The sequence below is a fragment of the Aedes albopictus genome, chromosome 1 (genome assembly GCF_035046485.1).
Source record: "Aedes albopictus strain Foshan chromosome 1, AalbF5, whole genome shotgun sequence".
In the NCBI taxonomy this organism is placed as follows: domain Eukaryota; kingdom Metazoa; phylum Arthropoda; class Insecta; order Diptera; family Culicidae; genus Aedes; species Aedes albopictus.
In genome coordinates, this window is record NC_085136.1 from 311409453 (window position 1) to 311433317 (window position 23865).

Here is a 23865-nt window from a genome sequence, read left to right on the forward strand (position 1 = left end):
AATGGCGGCTGTTTAAAGGAGTTTTAAGCTCTAAAACCATACAATTTGGCTATATCTGGAATGGGGGAGAAGCCTGGAGTCCAAAAATAGTGAACAAAAAACATCAAAAGCCAAATAAACGATGGTGCCATGAAATGTTTTTTTGTTAAACGTATGAAAGTGCGATATTCATCAACATTTCACTTAAGTTTCGTTGAAATGAGTTTTCGAAGGCACGAGAAAGGCGCCATCACCACTAGATGGATCAATTAGGGTTTTTTTTTATTAATGCAAACGTTAATATAAGTGGAACTCGGAAGGGTTGTACCCTTTTTCAGTATAGAAGGCATCGAACTGTCAATGATATTGATAAACATGCAAAAAAAAACATCTGATTCAAGCAGTAGTTCAGTTTTGGCAAAGAGTGCTGATACAAAGAATGGCATCTGAGACATGCGAAAAACTAACTGCAGGCATTTCACTTTTTCATTTAGTCATAAAATAATTAAAATCTTTGAAACAACACATCTTCACTTCACATATCGAATATCGATCTCTATTTTTAGATGAAGCTAGGACTTTAATTTAGGTAGAATAATGGTGATACTAGTGATAATCTCTATATTGTACAATACTATTTGTTGTTCTCGCCTGCATGAGGGGCTTTTGTTCGCCAAACTGCTCGAAAATTGGCAGTATTGTTTCGTCGGTAGTATTATTTTGTACAGTAGGCAAATTTTTGAGGCAAGATCTGAGTTTAGTATGCTTTAGAAAACCTGCCGAAAATAATAATAGTACCCCAACATCAATTACAAAACATTATTCCAAAATTTCCAGATGATGCATGTTTAAACCTGCAATTATAATAATTGAATAGGTACTGATAATCTGTGCAAAGAAACTCAATCAAAATTGTAGTTATAGTCTGTTGGTTCAGGCATCGGCGCATCAGAACACTACAGGAGAAGAGCGAAGATAAGAGTATTGACTATGACTAACACATCAGTGGCACGGCAGGCATTGTGGTCAACATCTCTTTGGTTAGGACGTGCTTATCATTTGAAAATGGACCCCAAATATCTGCTGCCGTGTCATTGGCGTGATGACCAACGATAGAAAAGTTTACACTATTCTTTCTAAACAAACACATTTCCGACGGTTTAGATCATTGCTGGTATCACCCACGCTTATCAGTGCACTGCGAACAGATAGTTCGAAGGTGACTTTCTTTGTTAGTGGCGTTGATGTGCGTGAATGGACCCGGAAAGACTCCAAACCAATCGACAGAATCACATGACATGTCTGCTCAACAGGCATCAGCAGCGTGGTGCAATCCGCTCGTATCAGGTAAAATATTTATTATCTGTCAATATAGTAATGGAAATCTAGCTTCGTTTTGTGGTCCGAACAATGATTCATTGAAGCTTAGGAATTTAAGTTTTTACCAACGCTGCTTATTTTTCAGTAGCTAACGATCACTGCGACATCTGGTAGCAGATATGAGAACCTATTACGAAAAATAATGAATCACTACAAATGCACATTAAAATATGACATAACAGTGGAACCACAGACAAACAGACGTAACACCTTGAGCAATTTTCATGAAAATCCATCGCCCACTTCACACTACCATCACCTGGAGGGAAAATTGCACGAATGACTGTGTTGTGCAATATCGTCAACAGAAGGCGCTAGTGTGAAACGTCAAACGCATAGAAAAACGATGCGCGCGCCTCTGGTTGTGAAAGCCACAACTATGAAAATTTAAAATGATCGTTAAAAGCGTGGTCGATGGAAATTTTGCAAGTGTTACGTCTGTTTGTCTGTGGTTAAAGCATTTGCACCGAGCGAACGTCTACTGTACACTACTGTAAAAAGCTATTAGATCTGAAGCGAAAAGTTCTTGATTTGAGAATGACTGCTTTAGACATGAAAGCACAGAGAACAGACGAACATGCTCGAACAAAAATGCTTGAAAATCTTGTGTAAAGAAAAAACAAGCTCAGTAGCGACATCGACGGTGACTTTCCCACTCAAAAACTTGTTTCGACACCATGATGGCGTTTTCTATAGAAATATTTCACTAGCGCACCTTTAAATTTTCCTACCCAGATTCTGAGCTATATTTGCTCAAATAACAAGATGTTTATGATTATTTCATTAATCCTGCTACAAAATTTGAGCAACCCATTGATAATTAGTTTCATTATTTTCAATTAGAAACAAGTTGAACAATAATTCAATTTTTGTTTTCCAAGTAAAACCACCACATAACTATACTAGGGTGCACACTTGGTGACACTAGCGCCAAAAAGTAAAACAACGGCAAATTTGTACCCCGATTCGAAATTTGACAGCGCCGCGTAATGGCCACATTCCCAGTTATTTCAAAACAACCGTTGCAATGCTTTACACAACTGCACTACATGAGCTTGGACGTCTGTTCTCTGTGATGAAAGTAAATATAGATGACAGATGGTAGAAAGTGTTTCGCTTCGATTAACAGCTTTCTCACAGTTGTGAATTAGAGTATGTAGTGGTAAGACTGAAGATTGAAACGGTGAAGGTCCTGGTATCAAATCTGGGTATGGTACAAACTATTTTTTTGTTTTTAAATCAAAACATTGTCAACAGCGAGTTGAAGCGATGTTCCATTAAAACTGAAGAGGCATTGGATGTTCCTTTCCAAGTGATATTCAAATGATAACGAATTGATAGGCAAGTAGTGCGAATTCAAGTGCCATTCCCTTCGTACCAGCGTGCAGAATTTTTAACGTGTGTTTACTCACTTTATGGTCCGTTTACATATGTGATAATAATGCGTGACAATATTCTGTCGGACAATTTATTCCACGCTAGTATCGTTTACATTGCAGCTAAAAATTTAGATGCTAAATCTGGGACAATAAATTGTCCGACTGTATTGGTATCAAACTATCGTAATGTAAACACTTCCCTATCTGCTAATAAAATTGGCGTGATAGCATAATTAGCTGACAATTCGTCTAGCAGACCGTTTACATGATGCTAATTGTGTCGGACAATCTAGTATCCTCATTATTGTCCACTAGTTTTAGCACCGAATTCAGAAGCTTCTGATTTTGTCATGCTAATTTTATTGTCTGCTAAAAAGTGTTTACATTGCGCTAAATTGACGCCAATACTGCTCGAAAATGAACTGTCGCGTAGAATTAGCAAATATGTAAACGGGCCATTACCCCGCCTGTACAGTATACTCCCACCACCCCCACATTTGATTTTCATTCGACTCGCAGGCAGCTTGCATCCAGCATCAGGAACGGCAAGAACAGAAAACAGAAGCGGGTCATTTCCAGCTCAGCAGTGACCGTATTGAGTGGTGCTTCTTTTCGCACGGATCCTAACGAAGAAAGAACGTGCAATTTTGAACAGTTAATATTTAAAACAAGCATGAAACCTAGTTTTCTCGTTCTGTCAGTTTTACTGGCGCTAATATTGTGTGGTAATGCAATAGTGATATCGACGGGAGTAATAGTGGGGGCTAGTCTAACAGGTAATTGACTAGTGCCATTTAAATTAGATTTAATTTCATTAACTTTGTTGATTTTTTCATTAGGTCTTGCGGGTGTTGCGGTTTCGCTTAATTGCCTAATTTACGAGTGTTGTCGTAAACCTGATTCAAAGTCTAGTGCAGCAGGTATGTGAACGACTTTCCAATCCGTTCGTTTCAAATGATTTTCATAATGATCTGTTTTCCACAGCGTTGGAGCTTGATTTCAAAAAACATGTGTTTGGGCAACATATTGTTCAGGATGTGGTGGTCAACGCTATCAGAGCCCATTTCGACAAAATTGAATCGTCGCGCAAGCCGCTGGTTATGAGGTAGGCATAATTAATACAGGGTGTTAGGTTCCTGAGTGCAAACTTTTTAAAGGGTGATAGAGGACCATAAATGGTGAAAAAAGTTGTTCTACGCATATGGTCAAATCTCAACCGTTACGTAGTTATTGAACTCCCCATGTTTTTGACTCTTATTGCCTTAACTGGCTATAACTTTGAAATGGTCAAACTTATCGCAGTTTTTTTTACCCTTATTTGAAAGATTATTAAATTTTCTATCAAATGGCATCTTTGAACCGATTGGTTTAGTTGAATAACTAAATTTTCTAGAACAAAACAGCTAAAAATAGCGTGTCTTAATCCGTTTTTGTCAATTATCTTTGAAACATGCGTAATAAATTAAAATTCTCTCTTTGGCAAAGTTGTGGCCCCTATTCCACTCTACAATTCATTCTTTGACATCAAGCTTCTATCTCTTTTCGTTTTCTTGCAATTTTGATTTAAACGTCGCATTTCAGATCATAAAATTGCAATCGTCATGGTAAGCACTTTCTCTCTCTTTGGCAAAGTTGTGGCCCCTATTCCACTCTACAATTCATTCTTTGACATCAAGCTTCTATCTCTTTTCGTTTTCTTGCAATTTTGATTTAAACGTCGCATTTCAGATCATAAAATTGCAATCGTCATGGTAAGCACTTTTTTGCGCACTGTGCCGCACATTTAAATCAAAATTGCAAGAAAACGATAAGAGTTAGAAGTTTAGCGTCAAAGAACAAATTGTAGAGTGGAACAGGGGCCACAACTTTGTCAAAGAGAGAATTTTAATTTATTACGCATGTTTCAAAGATAATTGACAAAAACAAATTGAAACACGCTATTTTTAGCTGTTTTGTTCTAGAAAACTTATTTATTTAACTAAACCAATCGGTTCAAAGATGCCATTTGATAGAAAATTCAATAATCTTTCGAATAAGGGTAAAAAAAAACTGCGATAAGTTTGATCATTTTAAAGTTATAGCCAGTTAAGGCAATAAGAGTCAATAACATGGGGAGTTCAATAACTACGTAACGGTTGTGATTTGACCATATGCGTAGAACAGTTTTTTTCACCATTTATGGTCCTCTATCACCCTTTCAAAAGTTTGCACTCATGAACCTAATTTTTTTTTTCGCCAAATCTCGGCAATTATGCCACAGAGAACAGACGTCTATCTTCGCTTTCTGCCTTGTGTAAAACTTTATAACGGTCATATCAGAGTATGTGGTTATGCCACAGAGAACAGACGAACATGCTCGAACAAAATTGCTTGAAAATGTTGTGTAAAGAAAAAACAAGCTCAGTAGCGACATCGACGGTGACTTCCCCACTCAAAAACTTGTTTCGACACCATGATGGCGCATTCTGAAGAAATATCACAGAGAACAGACGTCCAAGCTCATGTAGTGCTATTGTGTAAAGCAATGCAACGGTTGTTTTGAAATAACTGGGAATGTGGCCATTACGCGGCGCTGTCAAATTTCGAATCAGGGTACGAATTTGCCGTTGTTTTACTTTTTGGCGCTAGTGTCGCCAAGTGTGCACCCTAGTATAGTTCCAAAAAGAGAATGTGTTGGTTTTACTTGGAAAACAATAATTGAATTATTGGTCAACTTGTTTCTTATTGAAGATAATGAAATTAATTATCAATGGGTTGCTCAAATTTTGTTGCTGGATTAGTGAAATAATCATAAACATCTTGTTATTCAAGCAAATACAGCTCAGAATCTGAGTAGGAAAATTTAAAGGTGCGCTAGTGAAATATTTCTTCAGAATGCGCCATCATGGTGTCGAAACAAGCTTTTGAGTGGGGAAGTCACCGTCGATGTCGCTACTGAGCTTGTTTTTTCTTTACACAACATTTTCAAGCAATTTTGTTCGAGCATGTTCGTCTGTTCTCTGTGGAAATGTTTCACTAGCGCACCTTTAAATTTTCCTACTCAGATTCTGAGCTGTATTTGCTTGAATAACAAGATGTTTATGATTATTTCACTAATCCAGCAACAAAATTTGAGCAACCCATTGATAATTAATTTCAATATCTTCAATAAGAAACAATTTGAACAAGAATTCAATTATTGTTTTCCAAGTAAAACCAACGCATTCTCTTGGTGGAACTATACTAGGGTGCACACTTGACGACACTAGCGCCAAAAGGTAAAACAACGGCAAATTTGTACCCCGATTTGAAATTTGACAGCGCCGCGTAAAGGCCACATTCCCAGTTATTTCAAAACAACCGTTGCAATGCTTTACACAACTGCACTACATGAGCTTGGACGTCTGTTCTCTGTGGCAACATGGTATTCTCAAGCGTCGGTAGCCGTGTGGATAAAACACGGGTTCGGTGATCCCAACGTTCATAGATCGAATCCAGTCTGCATCATTTTAAGATTTTTTTTTGTTCTTTTCATATGTCTATCTTATGAAATTTGTCATAGCAAGCACGATCAATTTTCATAAGGTATTATTATGGCATCCATAAGTTTTAGTTATATCAAATTTTCATAAGGTATTTCGATGAATTTCGCTAGTTTTTTTCGCTGAGCATATGCATACTATATGCATACTATATGCATACTATATGCATAACTTTAAATGCAAATTCATGTAAGAAATCAAAGAAAAATATTATCAACGCATTTTGGTCCTTTTGGAGCCGACCTACTGATGAATTTTCCTTAGGATTTTTCAGGAATTCCTCTTAGGATTCCTACTGGGATCCTTCTCTGTGTTCCTACTCTCAATACCCAACTAACATTTTTGCTGTATAAGAGTTTATAAGAGCTTCCTTCCAAGAGCGTTTGCTTCATAAGCTTTTATGCAGCTACTTTTGTTAGTAGGGTAATTATGTAAATATCGAGATTAACCCGTTTGACCCCAGGTAAAAAATAAAAGTTCAAAAAATCGCCAACAGCCCATTTCCCAACAGAATTCAACCAAATTTTGAACACAAACTCGTACAACACTATAGTTTTGGAAATACACTGGATCAACATTTTCTTGGACTTCTGGACGGAGTAAGGCCGGTGGATCACTGGGTCAAGTCGGGCAAAAATAAGGCCAAGTACGATTTGCACCCCCATAACTTTCTTCTTAACGAAGTTTTGCAATGGGAGTTTGCACATTCCGTTGCCTAACGATAGTTGATGTTGCTACAGGTTCGAATTTGAGATTTTCCGATAGGTTTCTTTTGAGTTCATGAGATATTCAACATTTCTGAACCATCCAAGTCTTCATTTGCGTTTGCTGTTTTCAAATGAAATTAAACACTAGATATTATTCCCTTATTGACCCCATAGGCCATCCGAGCCATCTGTTGAACATGTGTTGCCCTTGTAGTACTATTAATATTTCCTGAATATCTCGATGAATTGTCCGAATCCGTCCTTACAAACCTTGAACACTCAAAATAATCACCAAGGATTATTTTCAATTATTTTTATCGCTTTCATTTGCACCAATACTTGAACATCTGTATAATGTTTGTTATATCAACGAGCAGTAGACATTTTGGACGGCCTGATTGAAGTCATGCCTTGACTACTGAAAACCGTAGATGGACTACAATTAGACCTATTTGTATGCGGAAAACAGCGGTTAGCTCCAGAAACCAATACTACATCGAACAGGAGTAAGTAAAAGCCTCGACGAGATTCCTGAGTACCCGGGATGGCCTGGCTGAAGTCAGGCCTTGCGTTCATTGAGCTATAGATAAACTGTAATCACATGTTTTACCTATGTGGAACCTCTGTGCACTACATAAACTCAAATTCTATCGCAAGAGGTCTCGCACAACTATTCCTAGGAAAATTTGATGACCCAAGCGAAGTCATGTCTTGACTTCAGAGAACCATAATCGGACAACAATGAGAGTTTTATCACAGAGAACAGACGTCCAAGCTCATGTAGTGCAGTTGTGTAAAGCATTGCAACGGTTGTTTTGAAATAACTGGGAATGTGGCCATTACGCGGCGCTGTCAAATTTCGAATCGGGGTACAAATTTGCCGTTGTTTTACTTTTTGGCGCTAGTGTCACCAAGTGTGCACCCTAGTATAGTTCCACCAAGAGAATGTGGTGGTTTTACTTGGAAATCAAAAATTGAATTATTGTTCAACTTGTTTCTAATTGAAAATAATGAAACTAATTATCAATGGGTTGCTCAAATTTTGTAACTGGATTAATGAAATAATCATAAACATCTTAATATTTGAGCAAATACAGTTTAGAATCTGGGTAGGAAAATTTAAAGGTGCGCTAGTGAAATATTTCTTTAGAAAACGCCATCATGGTGTCGAAACAAGTTTTTGAGTGGGAAAGTCACCGTCGATGTCGCTACTGAGCTTGTTTTTTCTTTACACAAGATTTTCAAGCAATTTTGTTCGAGCATGTTCGTCTGTTCTCTGTGGTTTTATGCACTCGGAAAGAAATGGTTAGCTCCAGAAACCAATACTACATCGAACTGGAGTAAGTGAATTCCTCGACTAGATTCCTGAGTACCTGGGATGGCCTGATTGAAATCAGGCCTTGAATTAATTGACAGTACATAAAACATGAGATAAACTGTAATCACATGTTTTACCTGTGTGGAACCTCTGTGCACTACATAAAATCATATTCACACATGATACAATAAAAGGTCTCGCACAACTATTCCTAGTGAAATTTGATGACCAAAGCGAAGTCATGCCTTGACTTCAGAGAACCATAGACGGACAACAATGAGAGTTTTTTTGTACGCGGAAAACAATGGTTAGCTCCAGAAACCAATACTACATCGAACAGGAGTAAGTGAATTCCTCGACTAGATTCCTGAATACACTGGACATCTTGATTGAAGTCAGGCCTTGAGTTCTATGAGCTGATGATGAACTGTAATCACATGTTTTGCCAGTGTAGAATCTCTATTGACTACATAAACTCACATTCCATCATGTGTCAGGGAAAAGGTCTCTCACAACTATTCCTAGGCAAATTTGATAAACTAAGCGAAGTCATTCCTTGACTACAGAGAACCGTAGATGGACTACAATTAGACCTATTTGCATACGTAAAACAACGATTGCCTCCAGAAACCAATACTACATCGAACAAGAGTAAGTAAAAGCCTCGACTAGATTCCTGAGTACCCGGGATGGTATGGCTGAAGTCAGGCCTTGAGTTCATTGAGCTGTTGATGAACTGTAATCACATGTTTTACCTATGTGTAACCTCTGTGCACTACATAAACTCATATTCTATCTTGCGTTAAAAAAGATCTCGCCCAACTTTTCCTAGGAAAATTTGATGACCTAAGCGAAGTCATGCTCTGACTTCAGAGAACCATAGACGGACAACAATGAGAGTTTTATGCACACGGAAAGCAATGGTTAGCTCCAGAAACCAATACTACATCGAACTGGAGTAAGTGAATTCCTCGACTAGATTCCTGAGTACCTTGGATGGCCTGACAGAAGTCAGGCCTTGAACTAACTGAGCTGTAGATAAACTGTAATAACATGTTTTAACTCGATGTAGTATTGGTTTCTGGAGCTAATCGTTGTTTTCCGCATACAAATAGGTCTAATTGTAGTCCATCTACGGTTCTCTGTAGTCAAGGCATGATTTCAATTAGATCGTCCATAATGTCTACTGCTCGTTGATATAACAAACGTTAAACAGATATTCAAGTATTGGTGCAAATAAAAGCGATAAAAATAATTGAAAACAATCCTTGGTGATTATTTCAAGTGTTCATGTTTTGTAAGGACGGATTCGGACAATCCATCGAGATATTCAGGAAATATTAATAGTACTACAAGGGCAACACATGTTTAAAAGATGTCTCGGATGACCTATGGGGTCAATAAGGGAATAATATCTAGTGTTTAATTTCATTTGAAAACAACAAACGCAAATGTAGACTTGGATGGTTCAGAAATGTTGAATATCTCATGAACTCAAAAGAAACCTATCGGAAAATCTCAAATTCGAACCTGTAGCAACATCAACTATCGTGAGGCAACGGAATGTGCAAACTCCCATAGAAAAACTTCGTTAAGAAGAAAGTTATGGGGGTGCAAATCGTACTTGGCCTTATTTTTGCCCGACTTGACCCAGTGACCCACCGGCCTTACTCCGTCCAGAAGTCCAAGAAAATGTTGATCCAGTGTATTTCCAAAACTATAGTGTTGTGTGAGTTTGTGTTCAAAATTTGGTTGAATTCTGTTCGGAAATGGGCTGTTGGCGATTTTTTGAACTTTTATTTTTCGCCTGGGGTCAAACGGGTATCATCAAAAAAGGTACACGGGTACCCTGCCGGCCACATAAAGGTTAATGAAGGTTTGACCACAGAGAAACAGACGTCACACTCTCATTGCTTCCCATGGATCACCTTTTCAACGGTTGATTCAAATATTCAGTAGTAGGTCGATTGACCACTGGCGGCGCTGATATCGGTTTTGCTCCTGTTTGACGTTTGCTCACTACCGCCATCTAGGGGCGGCTCGGCCAAACACAGTACGCTTAGCATTGGGCGATTATGTTTTCGTGACGATGTTTTTTAATGAAATTTGTTCTGAGTGTTACGTCTGTTTCTCTGTGGTTTGACCATGGAATGGTTCTCTAAAATCTCATATGTCCCAACATAATACAGATAATATAACGTTTATTTTTTTTCTTCTAGCTTCCATGGGCCGTCAGGTAAGTTGAAAAAAAAAACGCATAGTAAAAATGTTGGAATCTTTTATTGTTGTAACGGGTAGACGTACCCTCGGTGAAAACACTTTAACTGCAATGCTTTTTAGCTGAAAGTCCGCTTAGTGCAACAATTTTGCAGTTATCGCACCGCTATCCGTCAAAATGAAATGTCAACAGCGATACGATGTTTTTCGAATGCATATTGGTTGCATTCTGCAGCAATTGACAGTTTTGTGACATCTGTCGGTTGTTGCAGTTATCGAATTTCATTCGGTAAGTAAAACGTAAACATGTTGCACTTAGCGAACGTCTACTGTACTAGTTTTTGGGCGAATTCTTGTTTGGGTTGTTTTGGGTTGAATGCACAAGACTACAGTGTATGTAAAATAAAACGGCATTATTTGTGAAAACATATCTTTTTGAGATTCTTTCTGGAGTTCTATCTGGCATTTCTCCAGGTATCCCCGGGAATCGTTTCAGGAGTTTCCAGGCAATTTATCAAGAAGTTCCCGAGAATTTCTCTTAGATTTTCCCGAGAATCCCTCCAAGAAATTTCCGGGATTCCCTCCATGGCTTCCTCATGAATACCACGGGAATTTCTTTAGAAGCTCCCCAAGAAATCCTGCAGCATTTTTTCCATGAGTTTCACTTGAATTTTTTTTTTCCATGAGTATCACATGAATTCTTCTAGAAGTTCCTCAGGAGTTCTTCAAGGAGTTCCCAGAAAACTCTTACTGGAGTTCATCGGGAATTTCTCCAGAAGATCTTCAGAAAATTCTCAAGGAGGATCCTACAGGAGATCCTCAGAAATTTCCCCAGGAGTTCCTCGGGTATTCCTCCAGTAGTTGCTTGGGGACTTCCTCCAGTAGTACAGCGGAAATTTCTCCAGGAATTCCATCAAGAATTTCTCGTAAATTCCTTCAGGAGTTCCTCAAAAATTTCTCCACGAGTCCCTCGGGAATTCCTCCAGCAATTCCTCGAGATTTCCTCCAGAAGATTCTCGGTCATACCTACAAGAGTTTTTTCGTGAATTTCACTGGGAGAACCTCAGAACACAGAGAAACAGACGTAACACTTAGAACAAATTTTATTAAAAAACATCGTCACGGAAACATAATCGCCCAATGCTAAGCGTACTGTGTTGGGCCGGGCCGCCCCTAGATGGCGGTAGTGAGCAAACGTCAAACATGAGCGAAACCGATATCAGCGCCGCCAGTGGTCAATCGACCTACTACTGAATATTTAAATCAACCGTTAAAAAGGTGATCTATGGGAAGCAATGAGATTGTGACGTCTGTTTCTCTGTGCTCAGAAGTTCATCGAGGTATGTTTAATTAACCCTCTAATACCCAAATTTTTGATTTTGATCTAAATATCATTTTTCGTTATCTAAAATCGATTTAAACATGTTTTGGAAGATGATTCTTTTTAATTCTCGATTTCGTGAATTTCAGTTTTTGATTTTTCTAATTTTTATTTTTGAACATCCCCACACTTTTATATTTTTCCTGGAAGCCTATTTGGGGTACGGATTTTTTGGGATGAAAACATTTTGAGATTTTATAATTATTGTTGAAATATTTAAATTTTATTTTTTTTTTCATATAAAATATTATTTTCCGTGTAATTTTAAGGAAAATAATTTTAGAGTGTATTCGATCTCCTTAAACTATTAAAGTATTAAACAAGGATAGAATTGTTTGGGAAAAATTTAAAATATGTTAATTGTAGCGATTCAATACAAAATAAACAATGATTTCACCTTTTAACCAAAACATCAATTTTTCAATGATTTTTAAAAAATGTAAATAGGGTATCGCGCCACTTGGGCGGTGGCTTCTATATTCGTCTGTTTTCCACTATAACTCAGTCAATTTTTAACCAATTGACTTGAAATGTTGTACACGGGTAGATACTATGCCTATCTCACCACATTCCAAAAGTTGTGTCAATTGGTTCAAATTTGTTTGAGTTATAGTGGAAAACAGACGAATATAGAAGCCACCGCCCAAGTGGCGCGATTCCCTACGCTTTAAAATAGATCAAAAACCATTTTGAGATATACAAAACAGTCCTAAATATCAGCCAAAAATATAAAAAAAATTGATTTCCCACGAAACAAAAATTACAAAAATGCTCAAACTACACACCAAATTTTGTTTACTGGTATTCAGCAAACTTTGCTGATTTTTTTTGTGCTGATTTCATTCAGCAATGCGAATCTACTGAATATCAGCAATTATTTTTCAACTTGCTGAATCATCCAGCAATTTTGACAGTTGATCAGCAACGTTGTGCTGAAATTCAGCAAAAAAATTGCTGGAATTCAGCAATTTATTTTGCTGATTTTTTTTGTGCTGGAAGCGTTTCAAAAAATTTGGTGTGTATACCCCGTCTAAAGGCGGGGTTGGGTATTAGAGGATTAATTCCTCCAGGCACTTCCTCAGGAATTTCTCCAGGAGTTCCACGGGAATCCTCTCAGGAGTTTCTCGAGATTATCCCGGGAGTTGCTCAGGATTTCCTCCAGGTTTCCCGGGAACTCCCGAAGGTTTCCTGGGGGTATTCATAGCGAACATGCAGATGCATTGCTGATAAACTCCTGGAAAATCTCCCTTGAATCTCCTGGAAGAGTTCTCCAGGAAACGCTGGTGCTATCCCCCAAAAAAAAACTGAAGAAATTCTCGTGGAACTCCAGAAGGTATTCCCGAGAGAAACTCCTGGAGAATTTCTCGAGAAACACCTGGAAAAATTTCCGAAAAATGCTGAAGAAATTCTCGAGAAAATGATGGAGGATCTCCCGAGAAAATGCAGGAGAGATTCTCGAGAAACTCTAGGAGGTATTCCCGAGAGAAGCTCTTGGAAAAATTCCCAAGGAACTCCTGGAGGAATTTCCGAGGAACTCCTGGAGAAAGTCCTCAGGAACTCCTGGAGAAAGTCCTCTGGAACTCCTAAAAGGAAGTTCCAAGAAATTTGTGAAGAAATTCAAGATAAACTTCAAGAGGAACTTCTGAAGGAATTCCCGAAGAACTCCAGGAGGAATTTCCTAGGAGCTCCTAGAGTAGTTCTCGGGATACTCCTGGAGCAATTCTCGAGGAACTCTTGGAGGACTTCCCGAGGAACATTTAGAGGAATTTTCCAAGTAGCACACATGTTCTACGAAATGATAAAATATACTAACGACTGACAGCCGTCACATAGATGTCAATTGCTGTTGGACGCAGCCAGATTGCACTCAAAAACATCGCAATGCAGCTGTAGTGCATCCGAAAAACATCGCAACTCTGTTGACGTTTTGTTTTTGACAGATAGCGATGCGATAACTGCAAAATAGTTGCACTTAGCGGACTTCCAGTTAAAAAGCATTGCCAGTTAAACCGTTTGCACCGAGCGAACGTCTCCTGTATCTCAGCTTAGAAGCACGCTATCATAAAACGGTATTTGATGGACTTTTAATTTGTAGTTTTATTACAGAGAACAGACGTCTACTTCATCGTCAAATTACATATAAGCTCGCAGCTTCCAAAGTAAGCTACGATCGGAATTTGATTTTTATCAAAACTGATACTATTATGCGTTGCGCGAAAATTTGTACGCGCAAGCGCCCATACATCTCCGTTTGTAAGAAAAATCATTTCGGTATTTTCGGCGCAGTATTCCTTGGCCAATTCGCGCACTTATTGTAGAAGACACCATAACGATTAAACATACCAGCGGAGGTCTATTAGCGATTTTGCACCTTTTTCGCTCTCTATTTTCTTGCAACGGGTAATATTAATTCGGGGTAACATTGATCACCCCAGTGAACAAAGTTTGTACGTTTCGCATGCTTAGGATGCATAAGGGCGCTGCCATAGTGACGCGTCAAGCGGAGCGTGTGCGATACAGCGGCCGTTCGCTCGTTGCAAAATGTTTACCTTGCAACGAGCGAATGCCATTCGCTAATTGCAACGTCACTTTGACAATAAAGTGCATCGAAATGCACTGGCAGCATGACTGACAGCACGAATCTCACACTTGATTGCTTTTTAATTGCAAAAGCTTGTCAAATTTTGCAATTAGCGGACTTGCAACTAAAAAGCGTTGCAACGAGCGGGTTTGCAACGAGCGAACGGCCGCTGTACCCGCAAAGCAGAACATCAATCATAGGAATGGGCCTTTTCATTTGACGTTTTAAAACAGCTGATTTTGGGGGCCTTTGACAGTTTTCCTATGAAACTGACAGTTCAGCGTTTGCGCCTTTGTTCGGCGGTTGTAAACAGTGGCATACATGAACCTGTCAACTGAAAAAGCCTATTCCTTTGATCATAACGCGTTCGCGCCCGCAAACGCGTCACTATGGCAGAAGGCGATCCTTCTTCCGTCGTTTCTCTGCTGGGCGAACGACGCGACGGCACGGCGGCGGCCTCTTTCTTATTTGTGATAAGATTATGGAATTCGGACGGACATTGAAAACGCGGAACGATTAGAACAAACTATAAAAACGTGTTTATTAATCGAAAGAACAATTTAGAATGACAACAGGAAAAGACTGGTCGCTGAAGGCGTACCAACATAAACGTCAAAACATTGGCAGGGCTGTGCCCGTTACCCGTTACTGAAATTGTATCTTAACACCCCTGCTCAATTTCTGGAACCTTTGATACCAATCGCCTCCAAGAGTCGCTTAAAGGCCACGGCTGGTAGCCCTTTTGTCATTACATCCGCCAACTGTCGTTCCGAAGGAATGTACTTGATCACCATATCGCCTCGTTGAACCAGTTCCTGGATAAAGTTGAATTTGATGTCAACGTGTTTCATACGCCGACTATCTCTCGGCTCTTCTGCCACTCGCATACAGGATTGGTTATCCTCGTAATACACGACTGATTCCTTGATAACGACTCCCAAATCTGCCAGCAATCTACGCATCCATATGCCCTCACAGGTGGCTGTGCATAGCGCCACAAACTCGGCCTCCGTCGAAGACAATGCCACTGTTTGTTGCTTACGCGTCAACCAAGCCACTGTACCTCCAAACACCCGCAGAATGTAGCCGCTCATCGATCGCCTGTCGTTGATGTCGTTTCCCCAATCTGCATCAGAGAAAACCACCAGCGCCGCTTCAGAATCCCCGCCTTGAAATTCCAGGCCAACATCGAGAGTTCCCTTAACATACCGAAGTATCCGCTTCAGATAACGCCAGTGCTCGTCAGTAGGACAACTTTGTAACTGGCTGAACACGTTCACAGCCGCACACAAGTCTGGCCGGGAAGTGTGGGCAACGTACGCCAGGCAGCCTACAAGCTCCCGGTAAGGCTTATCCGTTCGATCCGCTTCAGTTCCTTTCTTTAACTTCAGATGGCATTCCACCGGTGTGACGGCCGGCTTGCAATCCTCCATACCAAAGCGACGAAGAAGACTCTCTAGGTATGCTTTCTGCGAAATCCTCAAGAACCGCGCCTCGATGTCTCTTTCAATACGCATGCCGAGGAAACAGCTTACTTCCCCAAGATCCGACATCGCGAACTCCTTCTTGAAACAGCTCTTGATCACCGAAATAGCCTTCATATCACGTCCAGCGATGAGGATATCATCCACATACAGGACCAACAACAGCCGTTCCCCATTCGTCGTTCGTACGTACAAACACTGGTCGTTTTCACTACGCTTGAACCCCAATCTAGTGACGAACTGGTGAAATCGCTCGTTCCAAGCCCGAGAAGCCTGCTTGAGTCCATATAACGCACGGTTCAGACGACAAACAAGCTTCGATCCCTGCACGAGACCCTCGGGTGGAACCATGTAAATCTCCTCTTGAATGGTTCCGTTCAGGAACGCGGTTTTGACGTCGAGCTGATGAACCTGTAGACGCTCCTGGTTTGCCACAGACAACACGGCCCGCACCGTATCCATCCTTGCAACTGGTGCATACGTCTCAGCATAATCGTAACCATATCGCTGAGTGAAGCCACGCGCCACCAGCCTGGCCTTATACCTATCCGGAGCTCCGTCTTCACCCTTCTTAACTTTGAAGACCCATTTACAAGTTATAGGCTTCCTTCCTTCAGGCAACTCGCACAAGGTCCATGTGTTGTTCTGCTCGTGAGATTTCATCTCCTCCTGAACAGCTACCTCCCATTGATCCCAGTCGTCACGCTTCATCATGGCAGCTAGCGAATCCGGATAGTTGTCCACATAACTCACAGCACTCAAAGCCCACGCAGAATAGTTCATCTCGTAATCTTTCTGCCAAACTGGAGGAGCACGCTTCCGACTGCTTACTTCGACCTGCTGGATTGCCCCTGCTGAATCGTCATCACCTTCGCTGATACTGCCGCCGCAATCCTCGAAGTGGTCCACAGATTCGTCCATCACACCATCCATTGCGGAACTCGTTCCTTCATCCGACTCGCTGTCAGACTCAGCCAAACGCCTGATGCGGACGATTTCAGCATCCTTCGACCGTTTCGGATTCTTCTCCTGAACATCTGGCTTATACTGAAAACTCTCGGACTCGTCGACGATTACATCTCGTGCGGCAATAACCATCTCACGCTTCGGATCCCATACTCTATAGCCGTTGCAGTGGTACCCAAGGAATACTCCCTTCCACGCCTTCTTATCCAGTTTCTTGCGGCGTTCCTTTGGAATGTGGCAATATGCAGGACTTCCCCAGACTTTCATCACCGAAACATCAGGTTTTCTACCCTCCCAGAGTTCAAAGGGCGTCTTACCTTCGTTGATGGCACTTGCCGGGCTCCTGTTCACTAGATAGGCTGCTGTTTCCACCGCCTCGCACCAGAACTTCTTGTCTGCACCCGAGCTGAACAGCATCGATCTGGCCTTCTCTTCCAGGGTGCGGTTCATCCGCTCAGATACGCCATTTTGTTCCGGTGTGTACGGTATGGTACACTGCATCTGGATACCCTTCTTCTTACAGAATTCTTCAAATTCAGCACTTCGATATTCGCCCCCATTGTCACACACCAATCGCGAAATACCAACCCCGAACTTGGCGGTAACCATAGCTTCATATTGTTTAAAATATCCGAACACTTCGTCTTTGGACCGCATCGTGAACACCATTGCAAATCGGCTCCAGTCGTCGATAAAGCTCACATAGTACCGACTTCCATCATGACCCACTGGTGTCACGGGCCCGCACACGTCACTGTGCACCACTTCTAACACACGCGTCGCCCGTTTTTCCGACCGTTCACCGAAAGGCTTTCTCGTTTGCTTCGCATCAACGCACGACTCACAAATCGTTTCGACTCTGTCCTCACTCGCGCATTTGTCCAAGCCTTTCACCATATCCTTGGCCATGATCTTCTCTAAGTTTTTCTCACTGAGATGGCCATATCTCCGGTGCCATAGTTCGTGACACTTGAGAATCTTCCCGCACGAATACAGCGCCGAACTGTCCACTTCCGCCGGATAGAAATCCATCTCATACTGGAAACCACGACGTTTCCCACACGCGAGCACTTCCGAATCTCGAAGAATTTTCACGCCGCCGTTTTCGAATACGACTCTCATTCCGGCCATCTCGACTTTCCGAATCGAAAAAAGATTACACCGGAGGTCGGGAGTATACAGTACATCTTCCAAGATACACTCGCGTCGCTTGTTTCCGTTTACCGCAATCACCTTGATCGTTCCCGAGAATTTCGCGGTCGCAGATTTTCCGTTCAGTGCCACCGCAATCTCGATCGGTTTCTTCAACGGCACTAACTTCTCAAAAAGATTTCGGTCGTTTGCCATATGCTCCGTTGCGCCAGAATCAGCATACCACTGTAGCCGTCCATCGTTGCTACCGCCGGCGATAAAGCAAACACTCTTTTCCGTCACATTAGCACTGCCTTTGTTTTTGTACTCCTTCTTCACTTTCTTCTCTGGACAATCAACTGCTTTGTGTCCAGGTTTTTGACAAATAAAACACTTCATCTTCTTCGCATTATCTTTTGGCTTCCCCGAAAAAGCAGCTGATTCGCGTTTAGCGGCTATTCTCACACTTGATCCCTTGCACTTGATCTCCTCGTCGAGAAGCCGGCACTTTACAAACTCTAGTGTCAAATTGTCCTCCGGCATCGTCTCGAGAGCTGTTACCACTGTCGCGAATTTTGGCCCCAAGGTGAGCAGCAAATGACAGACGACGTCGATGTCTTCCATCACTGCTCCCGTGGCCCTGTACTCGCGCACAATACGATCAAACGCCAAAAAATGATCCTGGAGACTGCCACCCTCATGCCGGAACATCAACAATTTCTTCTTGAGGTGCAGCCGGCTCGCAATACTGCGCCGCTCAAACACCTTCTCCAAAGCAAGCCAAATTGCCCTGGGGGTCACTTTATCCTGCACGTACTCCAGCATGCTGTCGTGTATTCGAGAGATTAGAACCGATTTACATCGCCGATCCTTCTTACGCCGCTTCTCCGCCAATTTTTCCTTCGCTTGGCGAACGGCGTCGGTGTCCTCTTGTTTGACCTGCAGCTCCTCCACATCCGCCATCTCGTTTTGGATACATTCAAGTAACTCGTGCTCCTCGAGCACTACTTGAATCCGAAACTTCCATGACGCGAAGTTCGAACCGTCAAACAACGGAACGCGCACGACTTCCGACTCGTTTTCCATCTCGAAACGACACTTTTCCCGCGGTTCACAACTCCGTCACACGCGCAAACCGGGCCAATAACCTGATAAGATTATGGAATTCGGACGGACATTGAAAACGCGGAACGATTAGAACAAACTATAAAAACGTGTTTATTAATCGAAAGAACAATTTAGAATGACAACAGGAAAAGACTGGTCGCTGAAGGCGTACCAACATAAACGTCAAAACATTGGCAGGGCTGTGCCCGTTACCCGTTACTGAAATTGTATCTTAACAATTTGACATGCAGCTCCGCCATCATGTTTTGGATATTGACCGTTCAGTTCCAAACTGTTCACGACCGTTTGAAACAGTCGCCGTTTCAAACGGTCGGTGAAGCGCAGTTGTTGACGGATTTGACAGCAAAAATGAGCGAGAAAGATTTCGCGCGCAAACGCGTTTTCAAAAACATTCAAGAACAAGGACAGCTAACCGATCGCCCTGATCAGCTGTTGCCGGCAGCCAGCTTTTTGGCGCGGGAGTCAGGGGGTGTTCAGATGCAATGTTTATCACTCAACACATTTCAGGCCAAACATGTCTAAAGGTCCTATCTGCAGAAGAGAGGCTCTCTTTGGTTTCCCTCTCTTTCGTTAATATCTCAACTGTTTATTTATATTATGAGTGTCCCCTTGCAATGAACGATGGTCAAAACAATCGTCTTTTGATTTGTACTGCAAAAATAGTTGAAAAGTGTACCATTACATTACAATAATTAAAAGAGAAAGTGAGCAAAGAGAGCCTATCAAATGCAGATAGGACCTATTGAAATGTTTGGCCTGATTTATGAAAATGTTTTTTCCGCGATAAATGTTTTAAATGTTCTAAAGTAAGGTTTATTAAAGGTAATTTATATAATTTCCAGGATAATTGCTAATGTTTGTTATTCTGAAGACCTATACGTTTGGAATAATAATGTGCTCGAACCAATTTGCTGATTAATTGGTTTCTTTAGAAAACATCGAGAATCCCCTCGATATTCAACGACTGTTCTGAACAGTTTCACAAACAGTCAAGATAATAAAACTTTGAACTGAATACACAATACATTCAAGTAACTCGTGTTCCTCGAGCATGGAATCTATAGTGTCTATACTAAAAATCCATTAGTCTGACAGCTTCTTTGCGTGAAACATGGCGGAAATTTGCTTATTCGGTCGCTCTAACACGAAAACCCATAAGAATGACAGCTTCTGTGCGTGATAACAAACGGTACCGTCAACGCGAATAATAAAATAAATAAAAATAAAATAAATAAAAATAAAATAAATAAAAAACAATTCAAGAAGAAATTCTCAAAGAAATTGCGGAAGGTGGTCCAAAGAAACTGCCGAAGAAATTTATCGATTCCAAAGAATTACCTAAATAAATTGTCGGGAATATTCCTTAAGGAATTGCCGAAATCATACATTTCTTGTATTAAAAAAAATCTTGTAATATTGGCCGCACTCGATTATTCGGAGTCGAGATTCGGCACCTCGCAAAACGAGTCAGAAATTATGACTGATTATAATTTCATTAAAGCAAATTTTACAAAAACTCAAAATTTCATTCAATTTGAAATTTGAAAAGAAAACACAAATCTCTTCTATATCACGTTATGTTGTGGATATTTTGTAGTTTCCAAGATTTACATTGCTGATCTTCTTCTTCTTCTTGGCGTAACGTCCTCATTGGGACAAAGCCTGCTTCTCAGCTTAGTGTTCTATGAGCACTTCCACAGTTATTAACTGAGAGCTTCCTCTGCCAATGACCATTTTGCATGCGTATATCGTGTGGCAGGCACGAAGATACTCTATGCCCAAGGAAGTCAAGGAAATTTCCTTTACGAAAAGATCCTGGACCGACCGGGAATCGAACCCATCACCCTCAGCATGGTCATGCTGAATACCCGTGCGTTTACCGCATCGGCTATATGGGCCCTAATTGATAATTGCTCTGAAAATGTTTACTTGAACATCTGATTGTGTTCAATCAACAAAACAAAGGGGTTGTCGCGATGAAAGTTAAGCTCATTAAGTGTGGGAAGGCTAGTTTTTCCCGCCACGCAGTAGTATTGGAAGCCACTGGAACTGGCACCCCCTAGAAAAAAAATCCTAGATACGCCAATGGGAAGGTGGTCCAGGAAGCATCTTTTGCTTCTTGAATGACCTCCCTGCAGTTGTTTCAGGCCTCATGCCATTCGTCCGCTATTTTCTCCCAATCCGAATGTTCGGTCGGGAGTCGCTTTAGACGCCTCAGGGCTTTCCGACGTGCTTTTACCGATTTCGTTTCTTCGTCGGTCCACCAGTGGAGAGCTTTCCGGCCTGGATTAGGGCTGGTTCGGGGTATCGTGTTCGCCGCTGGAGAGATCCAATATATCTTCTGGGGGGGTTGGTATACAGACGATCCTCAAGCTGTACTTGGAAATTAGCCCCGTCTACTTGTTCAAACTTCCATCTGGGCCTCCTGGAGGTTTTGGGGACATCGCTGCCCGTTAGGGTTACTAATGTTAGCCGATGGTCGCTTCCGTGCATGTCTGGGTCTGCTTCCCACGTCAGTTTTTCAGTTATCCATGTGGATGCTAGAGTGACATTTATTTCCGATTCTATTCTGTTGTCCTTGCTTCTGCGGTTCACCCAACAACTCTAGAACCGTCATTCAAGATTATTAGAAGTGTTGTCATGCCGTGTTTTATCATAAGACTAATACATTTATGGCACTGTTTGCATTTCAGGGACAGGAAAGAATTACGTTGCTGGTTTCGTGGCAACAGCACTCTTCAAAAATGGAATACGGAGTAAGTTTGTGAAAAAATTCACTGCAGCAACTACAGACAAGGTATACCAACTCTGCTCGACATAATTGAACGTGATTTAAAGATCGGGATTTTTGTTTTCAGGATCTTGCTGGAAAGGTGAAGGAGGCGGTCAAGAATTGCCCATATTCTTTATTCATTTTTGATGAGATCGAACTAATGCCGAAGGGAGTTTTTGACCCCATTGTGTCGCTGTTGGATCACCATTCTGACCTGGAAGATCACGACTTTTCAAAATCCGTATTTATCTTTCTCTCGAACAGCGCAGGTACGGATCCTCTGTGATCTTATGTGAGTATCATTTAGGAAAAATAATTCAACATGCTCTTATAGGTGCTGAAATAACGAAAACACTAAAGTCTATAATGGTTGCTGGACGGTATCGTGATGAAACCGGGTTGGAAGACTTCCAGCATGTCGCACAGCTTGGAGCATACAACATAGAAGGAGGTCTTCATCGAAGCAAACTCATTGCTTCGCACGTTATTGATCATTTTGTGCCCTTCCTACCACTGGAGCAAATACACGTAGAGCTGTGCATCAAGAAAGAGTACATACTAAACGGTTGTCCAGACGAACCGACAGAAAAGGATATCAGGTAATCGATCACCATCAAACCTTTGAACATATGTATTAACTTATTTTTCCTATTTTAGAAAAATAATCGCCTTAGCAATGACAAAGGACGACACCAAAACGTTCTCAAATGGTGGCTGTAAACGTATTCATAAAACAGTTGCCTCCCATTGTAATCCACAGAGGAAAAAATATTAATGTAAATTATAAGTCATTATAATTCTGAAGTGTTTTTCACGTTCACCTTCGGCTCGTGATTTAAAAAGTACAAAAGAGAGCAAAAGATTGAAACGTATGCGTAAGTAATGTTAGGAGGTTGCATACCTTGAGAGCCCAAAAAGTGGACCATCTTCATTTTAACTTTTAAGCATGTGTAATCGATTTTATTGACATTTGTTGGCGTATGAAACATTGTAGAGTAACTTTCGAAGTATGTATTTCAACTAGTTTTTAAGATATCGTGATCCGCAACAGCACTTTTGAAAAGTACGATTTTGAGAAAATCGCGTTTGAAGTTTTGCACTAAGCCTTGTCCCTATAAAGAAGACGTACTACACTCAGAAATAAAAGTATACACGGAATTACTATTATTTATGCATTTTGTATCCGCATCTCTCTCACTCTCTGTTTTAATGCTATCTGGTGCTTCGCCTGGGTTGACGAAACACTTCTATTCAACCCAGGCTAAACGGCAGATAGTATGAAAACAAAAAGAGAGTGAGAGAGATGCGGATACAAAATGCATAAATAATAATAATTCCGTGTATACTTTTATTTCTGAGTGTACAATGGGCTGTAACTGTCATTATCAAAATACCTCAAGCAGTTGAAATGCTAATTAACAACCCAGAGCTTCTGAATAGCATAGCTTATGCTGATTCAAGGCAGCTATGCATTCGAACTGCTTATGTAGGGCAGCAAGCAGTTCAAATGCTTAATACCGTCTGCTGTACGGCTTATTTAAATGCTTAGTGGTTACCTGGGTAGTGCTCCAATCATTATGCAATTTGCAATAATAAAATGAAGCAGTGCTATCAAAAATGTGTGTTATTAAATATCTACAACGAACAAATATGACACCGAATTATACCCAAATGATTATAATTCTGAAATGTTTTACACAGTCATCATTGGCTCGTGATTTTAAAAATACAAAAGAGAGAAATGTATGCGTAAGGAAAATTAAGAAAAGCCTTTTGTAGATAGTAAGAAAATAAACTTTACAAACCCATTATATTCCCGTTAGATTCATTCAAATCGTGAAAATGTTTCCTTTTTTTATTGCGCAATGTGTCCGTTCCGTCAACGCACTATGGGGCGGCTCCATTCAAACAGGTGGTCAA

The 23865-nt window shown here is 40.9% G+C and overlaps 1 protein-coding gene across 3 annotated transcripts; it reads left to right on the plus strand.

The window, feature by feature from the left end:
- The first annotated feature begins 2509 nt into the window (after positions 1–2509).
- Positions 2510–23756, plus strand: LOC115257285 (torsin-like protein). Of its 3 annotated transcripts, none has more exons than XM_062847142.1 (9): positions 2510–2704; positions 3262–3514; positions 3578–3658; positions 3723–3843; positions 10504–10520; positions 21866–21969; positions 22031–22214; positions 22280–22544; positions 22603–23756. In XM_062847142.1, exons 2-9 carry the CDS (start codon positions 3412–3414, stop codon positions 22718–22720), a joined length of 993 nt encoding a protein of 330 aa, XP_062703126.1. In that variant the 5' UTR covers positions 2510–2704; positions 3262–3411; the 3' UTR covers positions 22721–23756. The 3 variants fall into 3 exon arrangements, with proteins under 3 accessions (XP_062703126.1, XP_062703127.1, XP_029712598.1); XM_062847143.1 differs by having other exon boundaries at positions 2515–2567; positions 3258–3514; XM_029856738.2 differs by lacking the exon at positions 2510–2704 and having other exon boundaries at positions 2781–3514.
- Positions 23757–23865: the final 109 nt, after the last annotated feature.